General features: G+C 40.9%; 1 protein-coding gene across 6 annotated transcripts in view; it reads left to right on the top strand.

Annotated features, from left to right (window-relative positions):
- Positions 1 to 17744, top strand: part of ccdc142 (coiled-coil domain containing 142) — a 37243-nt gene extending 19499 nt beyond the window's left edge. For 2 of the 6 annotated variants that reach the window (XM_086023982.1, XM_086023986.1), the window contains 13 exons: positions 513 to 737; positions 2231 to 3342; positions 5327 to 5616; positions 6828 to 6914; positions 7522 to 7704; positions 8075 to 8241; positions 9944 to 10096; positions 10403 to 10517; positions 12693 to 12870; positions 12958 to 13068; positions 13333 to 13433; positions 15593 to 15761; positions 17471 to 17744. In XM_086023982.1, coding sequence (XP_085880108.1) covers positions 513 to 737; positions 2231 to 3342; positions 5327 to 5616; positions 6828 to 6914; positions 7522 to 7704; positions 8075 to 8241; positions 9944 to 10096; positions 10403 to 10517; positions 12693 to 12870; positions 12958 to 13068; positions 13333 to 13433; positions 15593 to 15761; positions 17471 to 17579 — 3000 coding nt within the window. In that variant the 3' untranslated portion in view covers positions 17580 to 17744. The other 4 variants (XM_086023985.1, XM_086023983.1, XR_015085747.1 and 1 more) reach the window with 4 other exon arrangements.

The following is a 17744-nucleotide window of genomic DNA, read 5'->3' as shown; positions in this document are numbered from 1 at the left end:
AAACTTAGTGTCCCCGCCCCCTACTATGTGTGCGGGGGGGAGGGGAGCAATTCTCTCTCTTGGCGCTCAGCTTGTTCACAGAGGCCGAGGCGTGAGGAACAAGATGTAACAAGATATAAGCCCTTCGGGGTTTATATTCAATCAGCATTTCATTCATGTGTTCAGGACCCAAACCATTCATTGATTTATAGACCAGTAGCAAAATTTCTACATCTATTCTCCACTTAATTGGGAGCCAGTGTAAAGCCTTTAAGGACTGGAGTAATATGTTCCAATCTCTTTGTTCTGGTAAGAACCCGAGCTGCAGCGTTCCGAATGAGGGAGACCAGTAAGAAGACCATTACAATAATCAAGTCTACTGGAGATGAAAGCATGGATAAGTTTCTCCTGGTCTGCTTGCAGCCTTCAGTCTGGATATATTTTTCAGCGAAACGGGCATGGAACCAAGTCAGGTCAAGAACTTGTTTTTAGACTTGGTCTAAATCCTTGTTTTTTCTCTGTTCCTGGTCAAGATCTATGTCAAGGGCAGGACCGTGTCAGGTGACGGTCTTCTCCTCGTGCCTGCGTTGTCCTTCTTGAATAAGCACTACCAAGCTCTGTGGAGGCTCTTGGAGCAGAGATCACTGCTGCTCTTCATCCACGAATACACCAGGCGGGCTCATTTAACTGCTGCGTTCATCTCCAAAGTGGGCCACCTGTTGGACGATCACTTGAAGACCTACCTCTCATCTCACCCGGTATGTACAAAATGTGCATTGAAAATGATCGCAGCAACATTATTGTCACCTTACAGTTTTCGTTTGAGTATTTTAGACTGCAAACCACACTATGGTATGATATTACTGGAACCATTTGTTTTTACAAAGATAGTGTCACAAAAAGACAAAGCAAGGAAAGGCAGCTTTATTTATGTGGCGCATTTCATACACAAGGTAACTCAATGTGCTTCACAATGAAAGTACAACATTTAAATGCATTTACCAACATAACAGTTAGACATTTAAAAGCAAAGAAAGAAAAAGTAGCTCACTTAAATTACTAAAAGAACATACAGTACCATGGCAACATTTACTGTAAAAGCTTTTGCAGTAGAAACAAAACTAACCATTTTAACAATTGATTGATCTGGTTATTTTGTCGATTAATCAATGAATCTGATTAAAAAACATAACATCCAACACACCAAAATAGGACATTATTTCAAATGCAGTGCAGAAAATAAAATAAATGAATTATGGTTCCCTTACTGGTTTGGTCCATAACAATTCCAAAAATAGGCAAAAATGTTGATCATTGTTTTCCAAAATAAATGAAAATGTTGAATTTTGATTCAACACAGATATAATCAGTCGGTTTTCATGGAGAACTCCAGAAACCGGAGAATATTTACTGTTGAGAAACTGAAATTATGAGGATTTGGACAATTTTAAAGCGGAAGTCAACCCAAACATATTTTTTTCAAGAATATGTTCCCAGCAGGCCCACTAGTTGAAACACGACATTCTGATTAATTTTGCGTTTGTGGAATATAAGTTAAGCAGCTAAATGCACTCGTTTTTAGCCATCTCTGGTGGCGGCCATTTTGTCTTCTTTCGACTGAAAATAACATCACAACTGCTCACAACGACCAATCACGGCTGACCTGTTTTCTGAATCTGAACCGTGATTGGAAGTATTTAAATGATGAATTGACTATCAGAAATAAAAAAATAAATAATTAAATAAAAATTGAATATAAAAGCATACTTTGGTGTTTGATGAGGTCGATTGTAGAGATAGATCAATATGTTTTTTTTCAGGGCCGACACGATACAGATTATTAGTAGTCAAGGCGGCCTAAGAAAAAAAACAAAAATTCGTAACTTTGTTGAAACGTCTTTAAGCATATTTATTGAACAATTTCACAGATTTGCATAATGTTGATTGTTATGTTTTTGTATTATTATTACTATAAATTGTTGACGATATACATCTTTATGAAAATCTGACAAAAAGATCAGGGAGCACCAAGGATCGTCAGCATGTCATAAAAAGTTGAATGAAAACTTAAAGATATTGCTCCATGTAGTTTTCTACATTAAATGAAGTCCTCCAAAATGTCAAAATGAGAGAAAAGGAAAAAAAAAAAAAAAAGGCAGATGCCGATAATCGGCCTGGCCATAATCGGTCCATCCCTAGTCGATTGCGATGTTTTATGTTGAGATGATGATGCTTTCATTTTCCTCTGCAGACCCCGCCCCTCGGCTCATCAGCCAAGGTTGATCTTGTCTTCTTGTGCCGGGAGTTTCGCATTCACGTCAACCACTGGTCTTGTCTATATGCAAAAGTCCAGTCGGACCACTACCTCAGGCGTGCTCTGGCCCAGCAGAGCAAGTTGCTGGAAGACATTCGACATACTCTTGACTTGCTTGGCCTGCAGGTGCTGGTTTCAATGCAGCATTATGTGCATGCTGTTCTGTTTGCCTTGGGCCAGTCTAATCTGGACCACATGCCAAGGGAAGTCATGGCAGATATTTTAGCTTGTATAGACCTCTATAACACGGCGCTGGAGGAGCAGAGAGTACAGCGCCACACAGGCCGTGTGATGACTCTAGTATTACAAGAGATTTGTTCTAGCACGCTGACAAGCCGTCAGGGACGTCAACCCGCTGCCGTCTCCATTCAAGACCTGCTGAGCATTTTGGCAGCGCATCATGCAAACACGGCAGCCAATCAGCTCCATTTGTGGAGCGCTCAACAGTGTGTGTGTCAAGCCCATACTAAGCAGGGCGTTTGTGCAGGCTTGCTGCCCAGATTCCCCCCAACGTTACCTTGGCAGCAGCTGCAGGATCAATTGTCCACGTCTCGCAGCTGCCATCTTTCCACTCCCAAACTTCACTTGGAAAATGCGAGCAATGAAAATCCTTGGGATTCAGAGAAGGCCACCTTTTCCCCTATCGAAGCTAACCAGGGGAAGAACTTATCCTTTCCGTGCCAAATGTGTGGCACCAACACCGGTCCGGTGCGGACAGATCGAGGAGAGCATGACAGTCCTTTAAGAAACATTCCACATTTGCACAAGTCAAGTCAACCGTCCACCTTCCAGCATTGGTCAACCGAGCCGCTGTCAGATTTTTGCCAACAGGACCAGTCCAAAGTTGAGCTTCTATTTCATGTGCTTGTTTCCTCGAATGAGCTGTTAGCGCATCCTTTGACATCTACCAAACAACTCTTTCCTCACACTGTACCAACAATAGACATGCTCCCGTCAAGTGAGCAAAGGAGCAAGGACTGCGCTATGGAGGGAACTCGCCAGGAAATTGCTGAAATGGACATCGGCGCCAGGCTAGCAGGCAGTCCCAGGTAATTGTTGCATTAGCCGTCATCTGAGTTGTTAGATTCTTTGAGATGAGAATGACTCTGGGGATTTTGATTTTGTGTGAGCATGAAACTGGCAAAAAGTTCCCATGTGGCAAAAATCAGTTCAACGGATGATACATGTTTAGTGAGACACACCTCGAAATAACACTGGTCAACAGCAAAGTTTCAGTACAGATGGGTTTATTGATGCTGATTTCAAAAATGTCTTTAACTTTTTTCTTGTACAACAGGTAAGGTTGCTTGGTTATGAAAAAAATATTAATCATGATTATTTTGGTAATAATTCAAATCACGATTATTCAAACGATCATTTGTTTTTATGGTACAAAACAAGAAAATGTTTAAAACGTAAAATAAATGGAAGTAAGTTCCTTTTGAACCAAACAAAATGTATAAAATTAGTTATTATAAAATTTGTGCAAGTGCAAAGTGCAAATGTAATTCATGTATGGTTTCCTTGTGTAAACAAACATAGTGTCTTGGCGATGAATAAATATTTAGAATCTTTTTTTACGGGAGTACATGAGATTGAAAACTGGGTTTTGTACTTTAGGTAGGGGGGGGGCATGAGATTGAAAACTGGGTTTTGTACTTGACGCTTGTAGCTTTGATGGTTGTCATCGTGGAAATTCTGGAGAGTGCAAAATGAACTTTGAAGTAGTGGAATTGGAAGTGGTAAACAGAGATTGCCGAGTTACAGAAAGCTCCTCTAAATTGGAGAAAGCCAGCGTTCATATCAGAGCAATATTTACTTGCAATATAACTTGAATGGCAACTGGACCCATCAGTCCATCCTGCGAATCATTTCGGGGCTGGTACTATCATATATTTTTTAGAATTGATTATTCTATTGATTTTTTTTTACATTGATTAATTAAATAATCTGATAAAAATATATTTTGCATCAGTTTCTTGCAAAATGTATGTTTTTGTTGATTACAGTTTATTACTGGTGACCGATTATTGTATTTTTGGTATTGTTTAATGATTAAACAAAACTAAATCAAGCAATATCAAACAAGTGATGTACTCACTAATGTTTTTCCAACTGAGAGCTACTTCTTGGGTAGTGATTAATACAAAGGTGCTTGTTTGATGTGCACTTTTGAGGTTGCTTCAGGTTCAACAACACAACAATGATGGGTTACAACTACAACTGCAAATAGGGATTTTTTTTAATAAGACATACACTGACCGTTAGCTTTTCCAAAATTTGATTATGATTCAGGTATGGTTTGGTCTTTAACATCTTAGAAAATAGGGAAAAATGTTGATCATTGTTTGCCAGCCAATGTAAAAACAGATGTTTGCTAATGTCCTTTTTGGATTCATCACAAAGATGATCAGTCTGCTTTCATGAAAGACAGCAGAAATCAGAAAACATTTTCTTTGGAGAAGTTGAAATCAAAGGATATGGACAATTTTAAGTTCAACAAAGGCTCAAAAAGATTAAATGATTATCAAGGTAGTTGCCAATTTATTTGATGATCGATTTAGTTTTCGATTAATTTTGACACCTCTAGTAACATCTAAAAGAGGGACAGCGCACTGAAAAAACGCTCAGTGATTGGCCAGCATCAATTGCTACAGTGCACTGTCATGACTCGGGTGCATGGACATGCAGAGTTGAAAGGAGTTAATTAAGTCACATATGACGTCGGACGACTCCTTCTGTTGGACGAAATTGCTCCAAAGCTCCGAAATTGCATTGCTCAGTAGACAGTATGTTGCCATGTTTTTGTTTCTGGCATTTCAAAAATGTTTACCGGTAACGAGCCGTCCTCCGTGTCGCTCCCGAATTTTGGCAGATGTTTGCTTTCATGCTTGAATTGACTCTTTTCATACCTGACCACAGCAAGAATAAATGTAAATGGCATAAGATGCGACATGCGCAATGTTTCTCACACACAACATCCTCTTGACATCTTATGTGACAGCGGTCTCCTGTTTGTGCATATTTTTGTAGCTCAGGTTCTGGCCAGCGATGTTTCGAGGAGGCTGTGGAAGATGTTAAAAAAGCTGAGGGGGAATGTGCCCATCGGCCTCGTTCCGTTCAGTGGTTGGACCTCGGCCAGTCAATGTTGCTCGATGATCTGCTTGCGCAGTACCGTGCACTGCTGTGGGCTCGCTGCAGCAAAGCATTGTGGTTGCGGTTGCACGTGGCGCACGGAGCAAAAAGCACAGGCAGCATCAACCTCCATGACGACCACAGGATCTTCCAAATCCTTCAGGCACTCAGCCGGGCCTCAAGCACAGGTGAGAAGAAGACAACTTGTGTGCAGCTCAGAGCAACAAAGGTCCTGAAAATTGTTGAAAAAATTGTTATGTGATTGTTGAGAGACCAGTTCACGCTAAAAGACTGTTGTGTGCCCGGAGGTGGGGCTCGTTGGCGAGCGCCTGGTGGCCGGGCTTGCTCCTTTGGGGCTTGGCCGGGGTCAGGGTTAGGTTAGATTTCAGTGTCTTAATAATTAACAAAATTAAGAGATCTTCTGTGTATAGTGTATTTTTTATTCTGGTGTAATTTCTTAGAATATCACCCGAATGGTTCACTTTTATTTATTTTTTTACTTCAAAATAAACATAAAGTAAAAAAAGTTTTTTTTTGTACCGAAAATATACCAAACCGAAGTTTCCAAAAAACCAAACCAAACCGAAACGTGATTTAGCGTACGGTTACACCCCTAATATTTATATATATATACGTTTATATCTACCAAATTTCATCCCAGCCTACTCAGTGAAAGGCTTCATTTTAGGCTTCTTTCTACTCCCGCATCGACGCGAGCGGCAACTGCCGCATTGATTCACGTGACCGACGCATTGTGCTGTTGGCGATAGGTCTAGGTAGTAAAGTACTAGTGGCGTATTTTGAAGCGTGTCCATAGCAGGTTCGAAAAGTAAATTAGCCAGCTAATGATCCTTAAAAATCCTCTGCCGTTAGCCGTGCGTGTGTGTGTGTGGGGGGGGGGGGGGGGGGGGGGGCGCATGTGCGTGCGTGTGTGTGTATATATATATATATATATATATATTTATATATTTATATTTATATATTTATATTTATATATTTATATTTATATATATGTGTATATATATATATGTGTATATATATATGTGTATATATATATATGTATATATATATATGTGTATATATATATATGTATATATATATATGTGTATATATATATATATGTATATATATATGTGTATATATGTATATATATATATATGTATATATATGTATATATATATATATATATATATATATATATATACGTGTATATATATATATACGTGTATGTATATATATATATATATATATATATATATATATATACGTGTATGTATATATACGTGTATGTATATGCATGTAGTGAAATATTTATTCCTCACAAACCAGGAATGATTACATTCAGAAGCCGCCAATTTTGTTGTTGTGTCTAAATTACATTTCTGTTTTTTTTTTGCAGCTGTACTTCCAAAGGAGTTCAAAGCCATGTTGGAAGAGTTCAATTTAAATATGTTAGTCAGTGCAGCACATGCTCAGTGGGACTATGGTTAGTGTCTAAAATAAAAAACACACATTTACATATATACACACATACATACACAAAACCCTCAATTTCATGAGCAATCCAAATGGAGGGAATGTACAGTATACTGTTTAGCATTTACGCATTTTAGCCCATGTCATATAGTTACAACATAGTGTTGAGGCTAAGTACCGGTACTGTGAATCAACTACTCCTACATTTACTGTTGCTTTTTATTTTGCTGTGGGTGGTAAATCATATCTGCTGAAGGTCCACGACAACATTCTTGAATATTGATGAAAAGATCAGCCTGTCTGTGGTTGGCCTTGATGTCCTCTTTTAGAATGATGTTAAGGGCAATGACCCTTCTTTTTGATTGAGGAACACATTTTTCAAAAGAACTGGACGAACACGTTATCTGGGTTGATAAGGGGATTGTCGCAAAAAGCCAACAGCAGGCAGTCTGGATTGCAGTATTAAATCTACGGTAGTCAACCTGTAAATTGATGCGCATTCAAGTCAACAAATTAAAAGTGAATTGCGTACTTGGAACATTTTTCGATGAAACCTGTACATGTATATTGTAGCATATCCTCCTGCTGTTCTCCTCTCATCTCTTGTCTTTTCTCAGTGGTGTGCAGAGGTTTGGGTGCAGCTTTGAAAGACAAGTGTCTGGCAGCTGGAAAGCAACACAGCAGGTCATTTGCGCCTTCATCAAATCAGGATGCCCGTGTGATGATGTCTGCGACCGCAGAGTACTTGCGCCAGCTTACTCAGCCTCTCCTGTCTTCTCTTTCGTACTGCAATGCACCAGGTAAACTTGCTGCGCTTCATCCCGCTGTGTCAGTTTGTCGCTGTTGTTAAAATGTTCCTTTGATGGGCTGGTTTAATGTATTTCATTGAAATGAGTTTGTGCAAATCTTTGCCGAGGGACACTTAAAAGTTTCAACTGAACAAGCAACTTCTGCAGAAGTGAACAAACATGTACTAGGTCAGTTTTTGAATAATAGCAAAAAGATTTGATACATAAACACAAAAAAACTTTCTTATATTCCCAATTTTTGAATGGCGATAAGTGATCAATTTGTACTTCTGACCACCAAGACATTGAATATTGTTAATCTCACCCTGATTGATTCAAGTCAGTCCCAGCTGAGTTTTTCATAGCTTTTTTTCGATTTCAGGTTCTTTAAGCTTGTTCCCAACCCGGCTCGCTTTCCACAGATGGACTGTTAGCCTGACGTTAGCAACAGTGCAACTGTCTACCGTGTGGCTCATGTCAAAGGCCTACCAGTTCCTCTCCTCATGGAGCCTCAACAAGTTCTTACTCATCACACAAGGAGACCTCAAAGTAAGCTGTCAAACGGAAAATGATCAATATTGTACACAGAACAACAATAGACACTACATATATGAAAAGTCCTGTCAAATGAGTGCTCCAGACCAAAATTGAGGCCGGCCGGGGTCACAGACGTCAGGCCAGGCTGTGTCTGCATTCGTCCACCGTCCAAAAGTGTTGCAAGTTGAAACAAGAGTTATGCATAGTAATTTTCCAAAATGCCGTGTTGTACTGAAAGCATTAAGACGAGGTGTCAGACTCATTTTCATCGCGAGCCACGTTAGGGCTCATATGACGGAAATTCTTAGCAATGTACAATCACCGCACCTTTCATATATATGATTGCCCCTGGATTTCATTGTGATTACACTGTATATATTTTTAACAAATGTCATTTGAAATCAGAAGGGATGGAAATAGGGCTGTGCTATAAAGCGAAATTCAATTACCGTATTTTCCAGACTATACGTTGCTCTGGAGTACAAGTCGCACCAGCCATAAAATGCATAATAAAGAAGTAGAAAAAAAACACATTCAAGTCGCACTGGAGTATAAGTTGCATTTTGGGAGGAAATGTATTTGATAAAATCTAACACCAAGAACAGATATGTCATTTAAATGATGAACAATTTAAAATAAAAATAGAATCGAGGCAACAACAGGCGGAACGGTATGCTTACGTTACATCAAACAACCCCCCAAACTATGAAAAATAAGGCGATTTATAATCCGGAAAATACGGTACAATTACGATTATTACATTCCACAATCTCAAAATCGGCATACCGTAATTGTTAAAAAATGATTATTAATATGCATTTTTATTCAAACGCACGTTTGCTTACACAAGGATATGAGACTTGAATTCATACATTTGTTGTTTTTTTATTTTATAATAACTGATTTTATACATTTTGTTTGGTCCAAAAGGAACTTGCATAATTATAGCATTTCTAAGAAATGCATTTGACTTTGTATTTTTTACATTGAAACATTTTCTGTGTTTGTACTGCAAAAATAATGATCGTTTGAATAATCGTGATTTCAATTCCCACCCAAATAATTGTGATTCATATTTTTTTCATAATCGAGCAGCCCTGAATGGAAAGACAGGGGATTTGGTGTAATAAAAAAAAATGATTTTAATATCTTCAAAAGGTAAGAAAAATTGCAATTTTTGTGCATAACTTATGCCAAAATAAAATGAGTGAATCCGTTTGGCAAGAAACATGCACATAGATCCATTTTATTTGCTTTTGTGGGCCACTAAAAATGATGAGGCGGGCCACTTCTGGACCCCAAGCTTTGAGTTTGACACCGGTGTGTTCACATTATTAGCATTCTCTAATGTAAGTTTGGAATTAATTGAACATGATTGATATCATTATTATATGTTGACAGTTTGTGTTCCAATAAGACAAACCTTTTGAAAATGAGATGAAGAAAGTTATTACATATTTTGGGAACCCTCTGAGATGTTTTTTTTATTGGGAAGTAGGGCGGTGTTGATTGAAATTGGAGCTCTGCGATCACGTGTCGTCATTTGCAATGAATTTGGATTCATTAACACTTCCACCGTGCTGCGGCGAAAACGGGCCCGTAGGCACGCGTCATGAATCTGACAGATTTTGCATATAAACTCAACTCGCAGGAATGAGTAAATGAGGCCCAATCGTATGTCAGTAATAAGAAGGCAATTCTTTCTTCTCTCCAGGTGCTGAAAGAGTCGTTGGACACGTTGGTCCAGCAGACTAAATGGTTGCTGGTGAATTCGGACAGTAATTATCTGTCCACTCTTCATATTCACCATCAACTTGTAGTGAAGCAGCAGCTCCGAATGGTTGACGCGGCTTCCTCCGAGCTGCAGGTGACACGCTTCAGCCTCTGTAGTTTACGTGCAACCTGTTTTTCCATCAGAACAGGGACTGAGTGGCATCCTTAGCAAAGACAAAATATTCGTGGCCTCAATAGCCGTATTAGGACAGACGCTCTGCGGCTTAGCAAGAGAGTAACATCGAAAGTGAAACCTTTTTTGCAAGATGTACTTTCGATGTTGTGTTGAATCGCTGGATTTATACCTTGTTTCCATTTCAATTCAGCCATCCAAGCACAACCACAGACAGTAGGTACTGATGTCTTTTTTTCCTTTTTTTGTAATCTATTTTTATATCAGTCTTTTTCTTCTGCGGTGCTGAAAACCTTTTCTGACGACTGCAAAAGGATATCTGCCGACCTCTTTGAGCAGACCATGCCCTCTGCTGGACACTGGAGACTCAACCTCAGGCCAGGTACAGTACTGTCCTTTAAGCGAAAGTCAACCCAAACATTTTATTTCAAGAAGATGCTCTATACAGGCCCACTAGTTGAAGCCAGGCATTCTGACTAATATTGCATTTGTGAAATATGAGATATCCATCCATTTTTAGCCATCTCAGGGGCGGCCATTTTGTCACTTCTGTCAACCGAAAATGACATCACAGTTGCTCAGGGCTCAAGTAACGACCAATCACGGTTGACCTGTTTTCTGAAGCTGAGCCATGATCGGTCGTTACCTGAGCCCTGAGCAACTGTGATGTCATTTTCAGTCGACAGAAGTGACAAAATGGCCGCCCCCTGAGATGGCTAAAAACGCCTGGATTTTGCTGCTTAACTCATATTTCATATTAATCATCAGAGCTGGGCACTTGACCCTTTTTTGCCCATCCGGCCGCAACCCTCCACCCTTGACCTGGGTACCCTTCCGGCCGCGACCCCCCGGCCATATTCGTAAACATTGTCGCCCCATTGTTGTCGTTTTGTCGTATTGTATAATTTATTTGTCCAACAGACGACAAGTCTGCAAGCAACAAGTTACCTATTTTCCACACTCCCCTCCTTCACACTTCCCTGCCTTCAAAATAAAAGCATGCCAGCTAACCACTTACACAGCAGGTTTGCTACGGCGTATTTCCGGAAGTAGGGAAGTGCATGATGTGCCAGTGTCATACTTGAGTGCTGCACGCAGCTTGGGTTTCCTCCCAGTCACAATTTGTTTTGAAGAAGCCAGAAAAGAAGCCTTTCACCGAGTAGGCTGAGATGAAATTTGGCCGCCTCGCGAGCATGTCACACGCATGAGGGCCGATTAGTGGGCCGGACTAAAATCCACTTCTGGGCATGCTTAGTCCAGCCATTTTTTAAAAATTTGTCATCCCCCATCCCTCCGCCCCAAAATGGGCATCCGGCCGGGCCGGAGGGTCCGACCGGTCCGGCCCAGGGACGGACTGCCCAGCTCTGTTAATCATATTGCCTTGTATCAACTAGTGGGCCTGCATAGAACATATTCTTGAAAAAATATGTTTGGGTTGACTTCCACTTTAAGCAGAGCTGTCAAAAGCAGGTCCAGAAAGTAAAAAGTGAAACCCTGCCCCAATTTGGCTTTAGCCACAGGTGCTTGTACTCAACAGGCAGGTAAACAAGCTCCCGGGGATATGACGATGCATGATGCGATTCGGACTGGCTAGTAATGTTCACTCCAAGCTGCGCGCGTGAGCAATTGTGCACCGCTCTCACCCTCTCAGCGCACATGGTGACACTGGCGCGGAACCACGCACACACATTACATTTCTTCACTCAATCCTTCATTTCCACTTCCCTACCAGTTTCAGTAGTGCGTTTACTGTAGTTTGAAACATACATTGACACACATACACTCACATGTACACACCACTGACGAGACACTGCAGGCGGCACGCAGTTTGCTCCATTCAGGAAATCCAAACATGGGCGTAGTTTACAAGCCCCTTGGCTTACATGATGCTCTCTCATGCGTTTCAGAGGTCAGGTGGCTAGAAATATTTGTGTTTTATTAAATAACATGTATTCCATTATTTATGAGTGGACAATGCGGCACCATGATTATACAAAAAAGTGCTTAAAATGACCAATGTGCTAAAATGAAAGTAACTAGGGCTGATTTTTATTCGTGTCACAAATCGCTGTTCAATGATATGTTCTATTTTGACATATAGGTGGTTTGATTTTTTTGGGGTTTTTTTGTTTTGTTTTTTTCGGGGTGCCACTACCATACCTCCATCATGTAACTGGTTATGGTCTCAGGTTTTGTCTGATGACACCGTGTGCACGTCTGCTGGTGCTCACCGTGGTCCAAGGAATGCTCCAGGAATTTGTGTGAATGCTCAGACGCATGGAAAATTCGAGGAAACGTTGCCGGCTAGCATATCCCGTTTCCTAAAAGTTAATCACACAACACGAACAGCCGCTGCTGATTTCCCGCGGACTGAATTTTAATTAAGGGAAGGCACTCTTGAATCGCAGGATTACACATCCACAGTTGCTCCAAATGAAAACTGACGAGCTATTCAGATGACCGCTCTAATATTACTCTATCAGTATCGCGGCATTATGTTGTGTTGTGAAATCCTTTCCATCCAGATGGGTGGCATGCGCTTTGTTTTGATCACTAGGCTTCCCTCTCAGTCCCAGTGAGTATGCGTCACAGGCTGCTCAGAATGTGATCGGTCAGGTTTTGGATGGTGTGGCATTACACTCTGATGATGTGCGCGTCCAGGCTCTTGGTTTCACCATGACAGCTTTCATGGAGGCATGGATGGAACATATCCTGAAACAACGAATAAAATTCAGGTATATTCCTCTCACATGGAAGTAAAAAATAATAGGCTATATACCGTAACTAACTTCTATTGACCATTTCTTCTGTTTCCTCCTCAGTGTGCAGGGCGCGCTCCAACTAAAGCAGGACTTTGATTCCGTCAGAGAATTGATCTGTTCTGACAGATACGACCTGCCCGAGGAACTCCTTCAGCGACTACTCAGTCTTAGGTAACATCTGGCCCTGGTGTAACTTACTTTGAACCAACTCGCTTGCCATCCGTCTTTCATAATATGAAGGCATTGTCAGCTTGCTGGATATCGGAGGTCTTAATTGAGATGCTTGATCTATTTCTGAGCTATTAATGTCTACCTAAGCATCTCACTCTAAGTAATATCAGTACAAATCATTTTCTCCCTGTGAGAAGCATCACGTATGTGCAGTAAATCACAATGCTGATGAGCAGGTTGGTTATTTCCCTTGTCTTTCCGCAGAGTATTCCAGCAAGTGGACTCTGCAGTGTTCTGCCTGCTTCAGCAGCCGCAGGTCAGACCATATCTGCAGACCAGAGCCTGGGAGACTTTCATACGCTGCTGTGAGTTGGGAACTGGCAAGTCACTTGATGAGGACATTACATCGTACAAGCAAGTGTTCAAAACACGTGCTGGGTTGGGAGTCTCACAACCCGGAAGTTGCAGGTTCAATCCCCAGTGACCAAAGTATCATTGAGCAAGATATTGAACTGCCTTATGGCGTGTCATCCTTTGGCGAATAAGGAGATTGTTCTCTGTCATTTTCAGATTGTTTCACAGTATAAATACTAGAGGTAGACCGATATGGTTTTTCCAGGGCATCATCAAGGAGGCCGATAACTGATATTTGGAGTGAATTTTCTTATGCAAATTCTTTATTCAAGCGAAGTCAACCCAAACATTATTTTTTAAGAATATGCTCCATGCAAGCCCACTAGTTGAAACAAGGCATTCTGATAAATATTGCGTTTGTGGAATAAGAGTTAATCCACCTGTTTTTAGTCATCACTGGGGGGCGGCCATTTTGTCACGTCTTTCAACTGAAAATGATATCATAGTTGCTCAGGGATCACGTAACAACCAATCACAGCTCACCTGTTTTCTGAAACTGAGCCATGATTAGTCGTTATTTGAGCCCTCAGCATCTGTGATGTCATTTTCAGTCGACAGAAGTAATAAGATGGCCGACCTTTGCGATGGTAAAAAAATGGATGGATTTTACAACTTAACTCATATTCCACAAACACAATATTAACCAGAATGCCTTGTTTGAACTAGGGTGCCTGCATAGAACATATTCTTGAAAAAAAAAATTTGGGGGTTGACTTTCACTTCAATTGAAAAAAAACAAGCATTGAATTCAACTCTCGCGAACAGCCCCTCAGCCCTTTTCAAACATACACACATACACTCACTCGCACGCACGCTCGCACGCGTGCGCGCGCGTCTTTCAGCTGTTACTGAAAGCATGCTACTGAACACCAATTGATTGGCTAACCTAGTCAATTGCTTTGAAAAGAAAATATATATGACAAACACAACGCTGCATTTTAAGGACAAGTGAGGAAAGTCTATCTAATCTGAGCAGTCTACGTAACCATAGGATGTATCTGTATGTACAGTATTTATGTATATGCTGCAACTACGTATGATATAAAATAAATATTAGCTGGATATGTGCATTTGTTTGTTGAACGTGTTGGTTCAATGTTGCAATTAGTCATACTTAGCCGATTCTGACTTTGGGTCATGAGCCGCACCGCGTCATTCTATGGCTAGGCGTCAGCCGAATGAGCCGGCCGAGCAACTGTGGAGATCTGTGGGAAGGGCCCGCCCAGAGTCGCCACCGCCGCCGCTGCCCGCGCTTGCCGGCCGGGACGAAGCGAGCTGAAGAGCTGAGCGGTAATGGGGGCGAGCTAACATGCTATTGCTACGCAGCTTCGGCGACAGGAGTCCGAGACTGCGCGCACACATTTTTTTTTTAATCGGTCGTACTTCGTTTGTAGCTCTTCCGCGTGGCTAACTAGAAATCGAAACTTACCACCGACATTCTAAAATCTGAACGGTTCCGGGATAACCGGAATGATGGAACCGATTATGGGTTTTCGGTGCCCAACTCTAAGGGAGACACAGCCGTGCATGTGTCTGCCGAGCAATTCATCCTCATCGTCAATATTTTAAAGCAGATGTAACGCCTCCTCTACTCTAAAGCTTTTTTTTTTTACAAGATACATGTATGGATCATGGTGACCAGCAGACTTTATCAATGCAGCAGCTGGTTGCTATGGAAACCTTAATCACGCGATCCAAAAAATTGACGGCGTCAAAAGGGGGTTGGATTAACTTTGAAAATAACGCGCTAAATTGACAGCCCTATTATAAATTTTTGACAATATACAGTACATCTTTGTTGCAAAATTCTAACAAAGTTCAGGGACCTCCCAGGATCATCAGCATATCTTATAAAGTTAAATGAAAATGTACATGAATAGTTACTTTAAGTTAACACAGTATTAAATGGATTTATTATCGGCCATCAGATTTTTTAAAAAGGCAGATGCCGATATTCGTCAAAATGTCAAATACCGGCGCCAATAATCGGCCCGGCCAATAATCGGTCTATCCCTAATATATTCTGTACAATGACGTGATATTTGAAATGGTTTCCATCGAATCTGTGCCACCCGCTATTCATGGCACGAACCTGTATGTGTGTTTCCAGGTCCCACTAAGAGCAGTGGCGTCAGCTTGAGCGCAGAGGTGGGGAGCAGCATAACCAACCTGAGAGGTATGGAAGGGGACTACATGATGCAATCCAATCCTTCCGTTCTCAGCACTGACATTCCCTCAGTGGACCCCTTTATCCCGGGAGAGTCCTACCTTGCGCCAAGGTACACTTTCACCTATAGTAACATGTCAACTGTTTTATTTGTTTGAAAAATACAACATATTCACCTTGGTAATCACCAGTGTCAAAAGACAGACTTAAGACCGGTTCACACGGCACAAACCAGCGTCACCATCAAGACACGATTTGAGACCCCTGCTGCCTCTTCGTGCGCCATGTTTGTTTACCTGGAAATCACGTTTAATCCCGAAGGATTTAGCGAGATTTTCCGTTTGACAGAGAATATCCGTGAATGAATCGGTCCATGTGTGGTGCGTTGATCTTGCCGTGTTGGCTGCACACCACACACAGTACGTTCAAAAGTGTTGTATGGGTGATTTTTTTTTTTTTTTTCTCATCATGTGTGGGATCTCTCAGTGTTTGGAAGTCGGCTGACCGTTTTAAAATCTTGACGTGTGAACCAGGCTTCAGCTATCTTCTATGATCAATGCTTCTATACCATGCATTAAAGCCACTTGAATCCATTTGAATTCAATGATATATTCAAAATTGTGCACTTTGCTTTGTGATAAGACTAACTTGGATGGTCTCCAGCATTATATCACAAGCATTATATCACACTTCACACACTTTATTTTGGTCTTACTGAAATTAACCTTTTTTAAAGTCAACCCAAGCATATTTTTTCAAGAATATGTTAGGCCCACTAGTTGCCCACTAACACTGCATACTGATTAATATTTTGTTTATGGAATAAGAGTTAAGCAGTAAAATCCACCTGTTTTTGTCCATCTCAGGGGGAGGACATTTTGCCACTTGGCTCAGCTTCAGAAAACAGGTGAGCCGTGATTGGTCGTTATCTGAGCCCTGAGCAACTGGGATGTAACTTTCAGTTGACAGAAGTGACAAAATGGCCGCCCCCTGACATGGCTAAAAACAGGTAGAATTTGCTGCTTAATTTATACTTAATAAACGCAATATTAATCGTTTCGACGAGTGAAGACGCACAGAACATTATTGCAAAGAATTGTTTTTAGTTGACTTCCCATTGAAGGGGCAGGCCCTGTCTCATATAAGTGAAGGACTTTATATCACGCCATAAGACAATTCGGCATTTTTCATCGTGGAAGTAGCTGTTACACTGCACTGTATGCTCAGGTATGTGGCACATTGACACATCAGCATATACAGACACATTTTATGAAAGCAGATAACAAAAGAGTTGCAGTGAACCCCGCCATATTTGTGGTTTGGCATTCGCAAATTCGCCTATATTCAGGGATTTATTTATTTGGGGGAGGGGCACCATTTTTCTCTGTAAAACACACATTTAATGATCCGTGCTCAGGCCAAAGCCATGTCGAATACAAAAATATTTCTTTATATGGTGGTATCTTGGTGCCAAGCAAATGTGTTGAACTGAGCTTTCTTTTATAAGCCTTGTCTTGTCTAATAAGGAAAAGTGTTTTGCCACTATCTTGTGGCATCTGTGTGTAGGAACATTCAAATATTTTGGGGTGGTTGTCAATAACGTGTACATTTTTGCTGTTCACAATGACGGGCTCGGTACCTATCCCCTGCAAATACTCGCGGTTGACTGGACTTGATTATTCCATTTCATACTCTGTTAACTATCATTCGTTTTAAGTACGAATCTGGACACAGCATATAGTAACATACGATGAGGTTCGCAATTTGCATATCAATGTCTCCTTTAAAATAAATCTTGTGCTTTCTTGTTTGCACTTCCAGTTTAGCTCTGGGTGCTTCTCAGCAAGACTGGTTGGACTTGAGGATCCATACCAATTCTCGCCGCTGGCGGTTGCCAGGACTGCTGTGTCTTTCCAAGTCTGAACCCTGATCAATAAACACTGACCTCAATCTATGGTTTTCACAGAGATTTCAGTTTATTTAATGGGACACTGTATTTTACAAGTGATAAAAATGTTTTGAAAGTTATGTTGAAATAGATATCAAACAAGTTGTTTAAGGGTTTCTCTGAGCCATAAATAAACATTTGAAACCA

The sequence above is a fragment of the Filicampus tigris genome, chromosome 2 (genome assembly GCF_054856515.1).
Source record: "Filicampus tigris isolate MCC_2025a chromosome 2, RoL_Ftig_1.0, whole genome shotgun sequence".
NCBI lineage: Eukaryota > Metazoa > Chordata > Actinopteri > Syngnathiformes > Syngnathidae > Filicampus > Filicampus tigris.
Note: the sequence above shows the minus strand (reverse complement) of the source record. Positions and strands in the feature narration are given on the sequence as shown.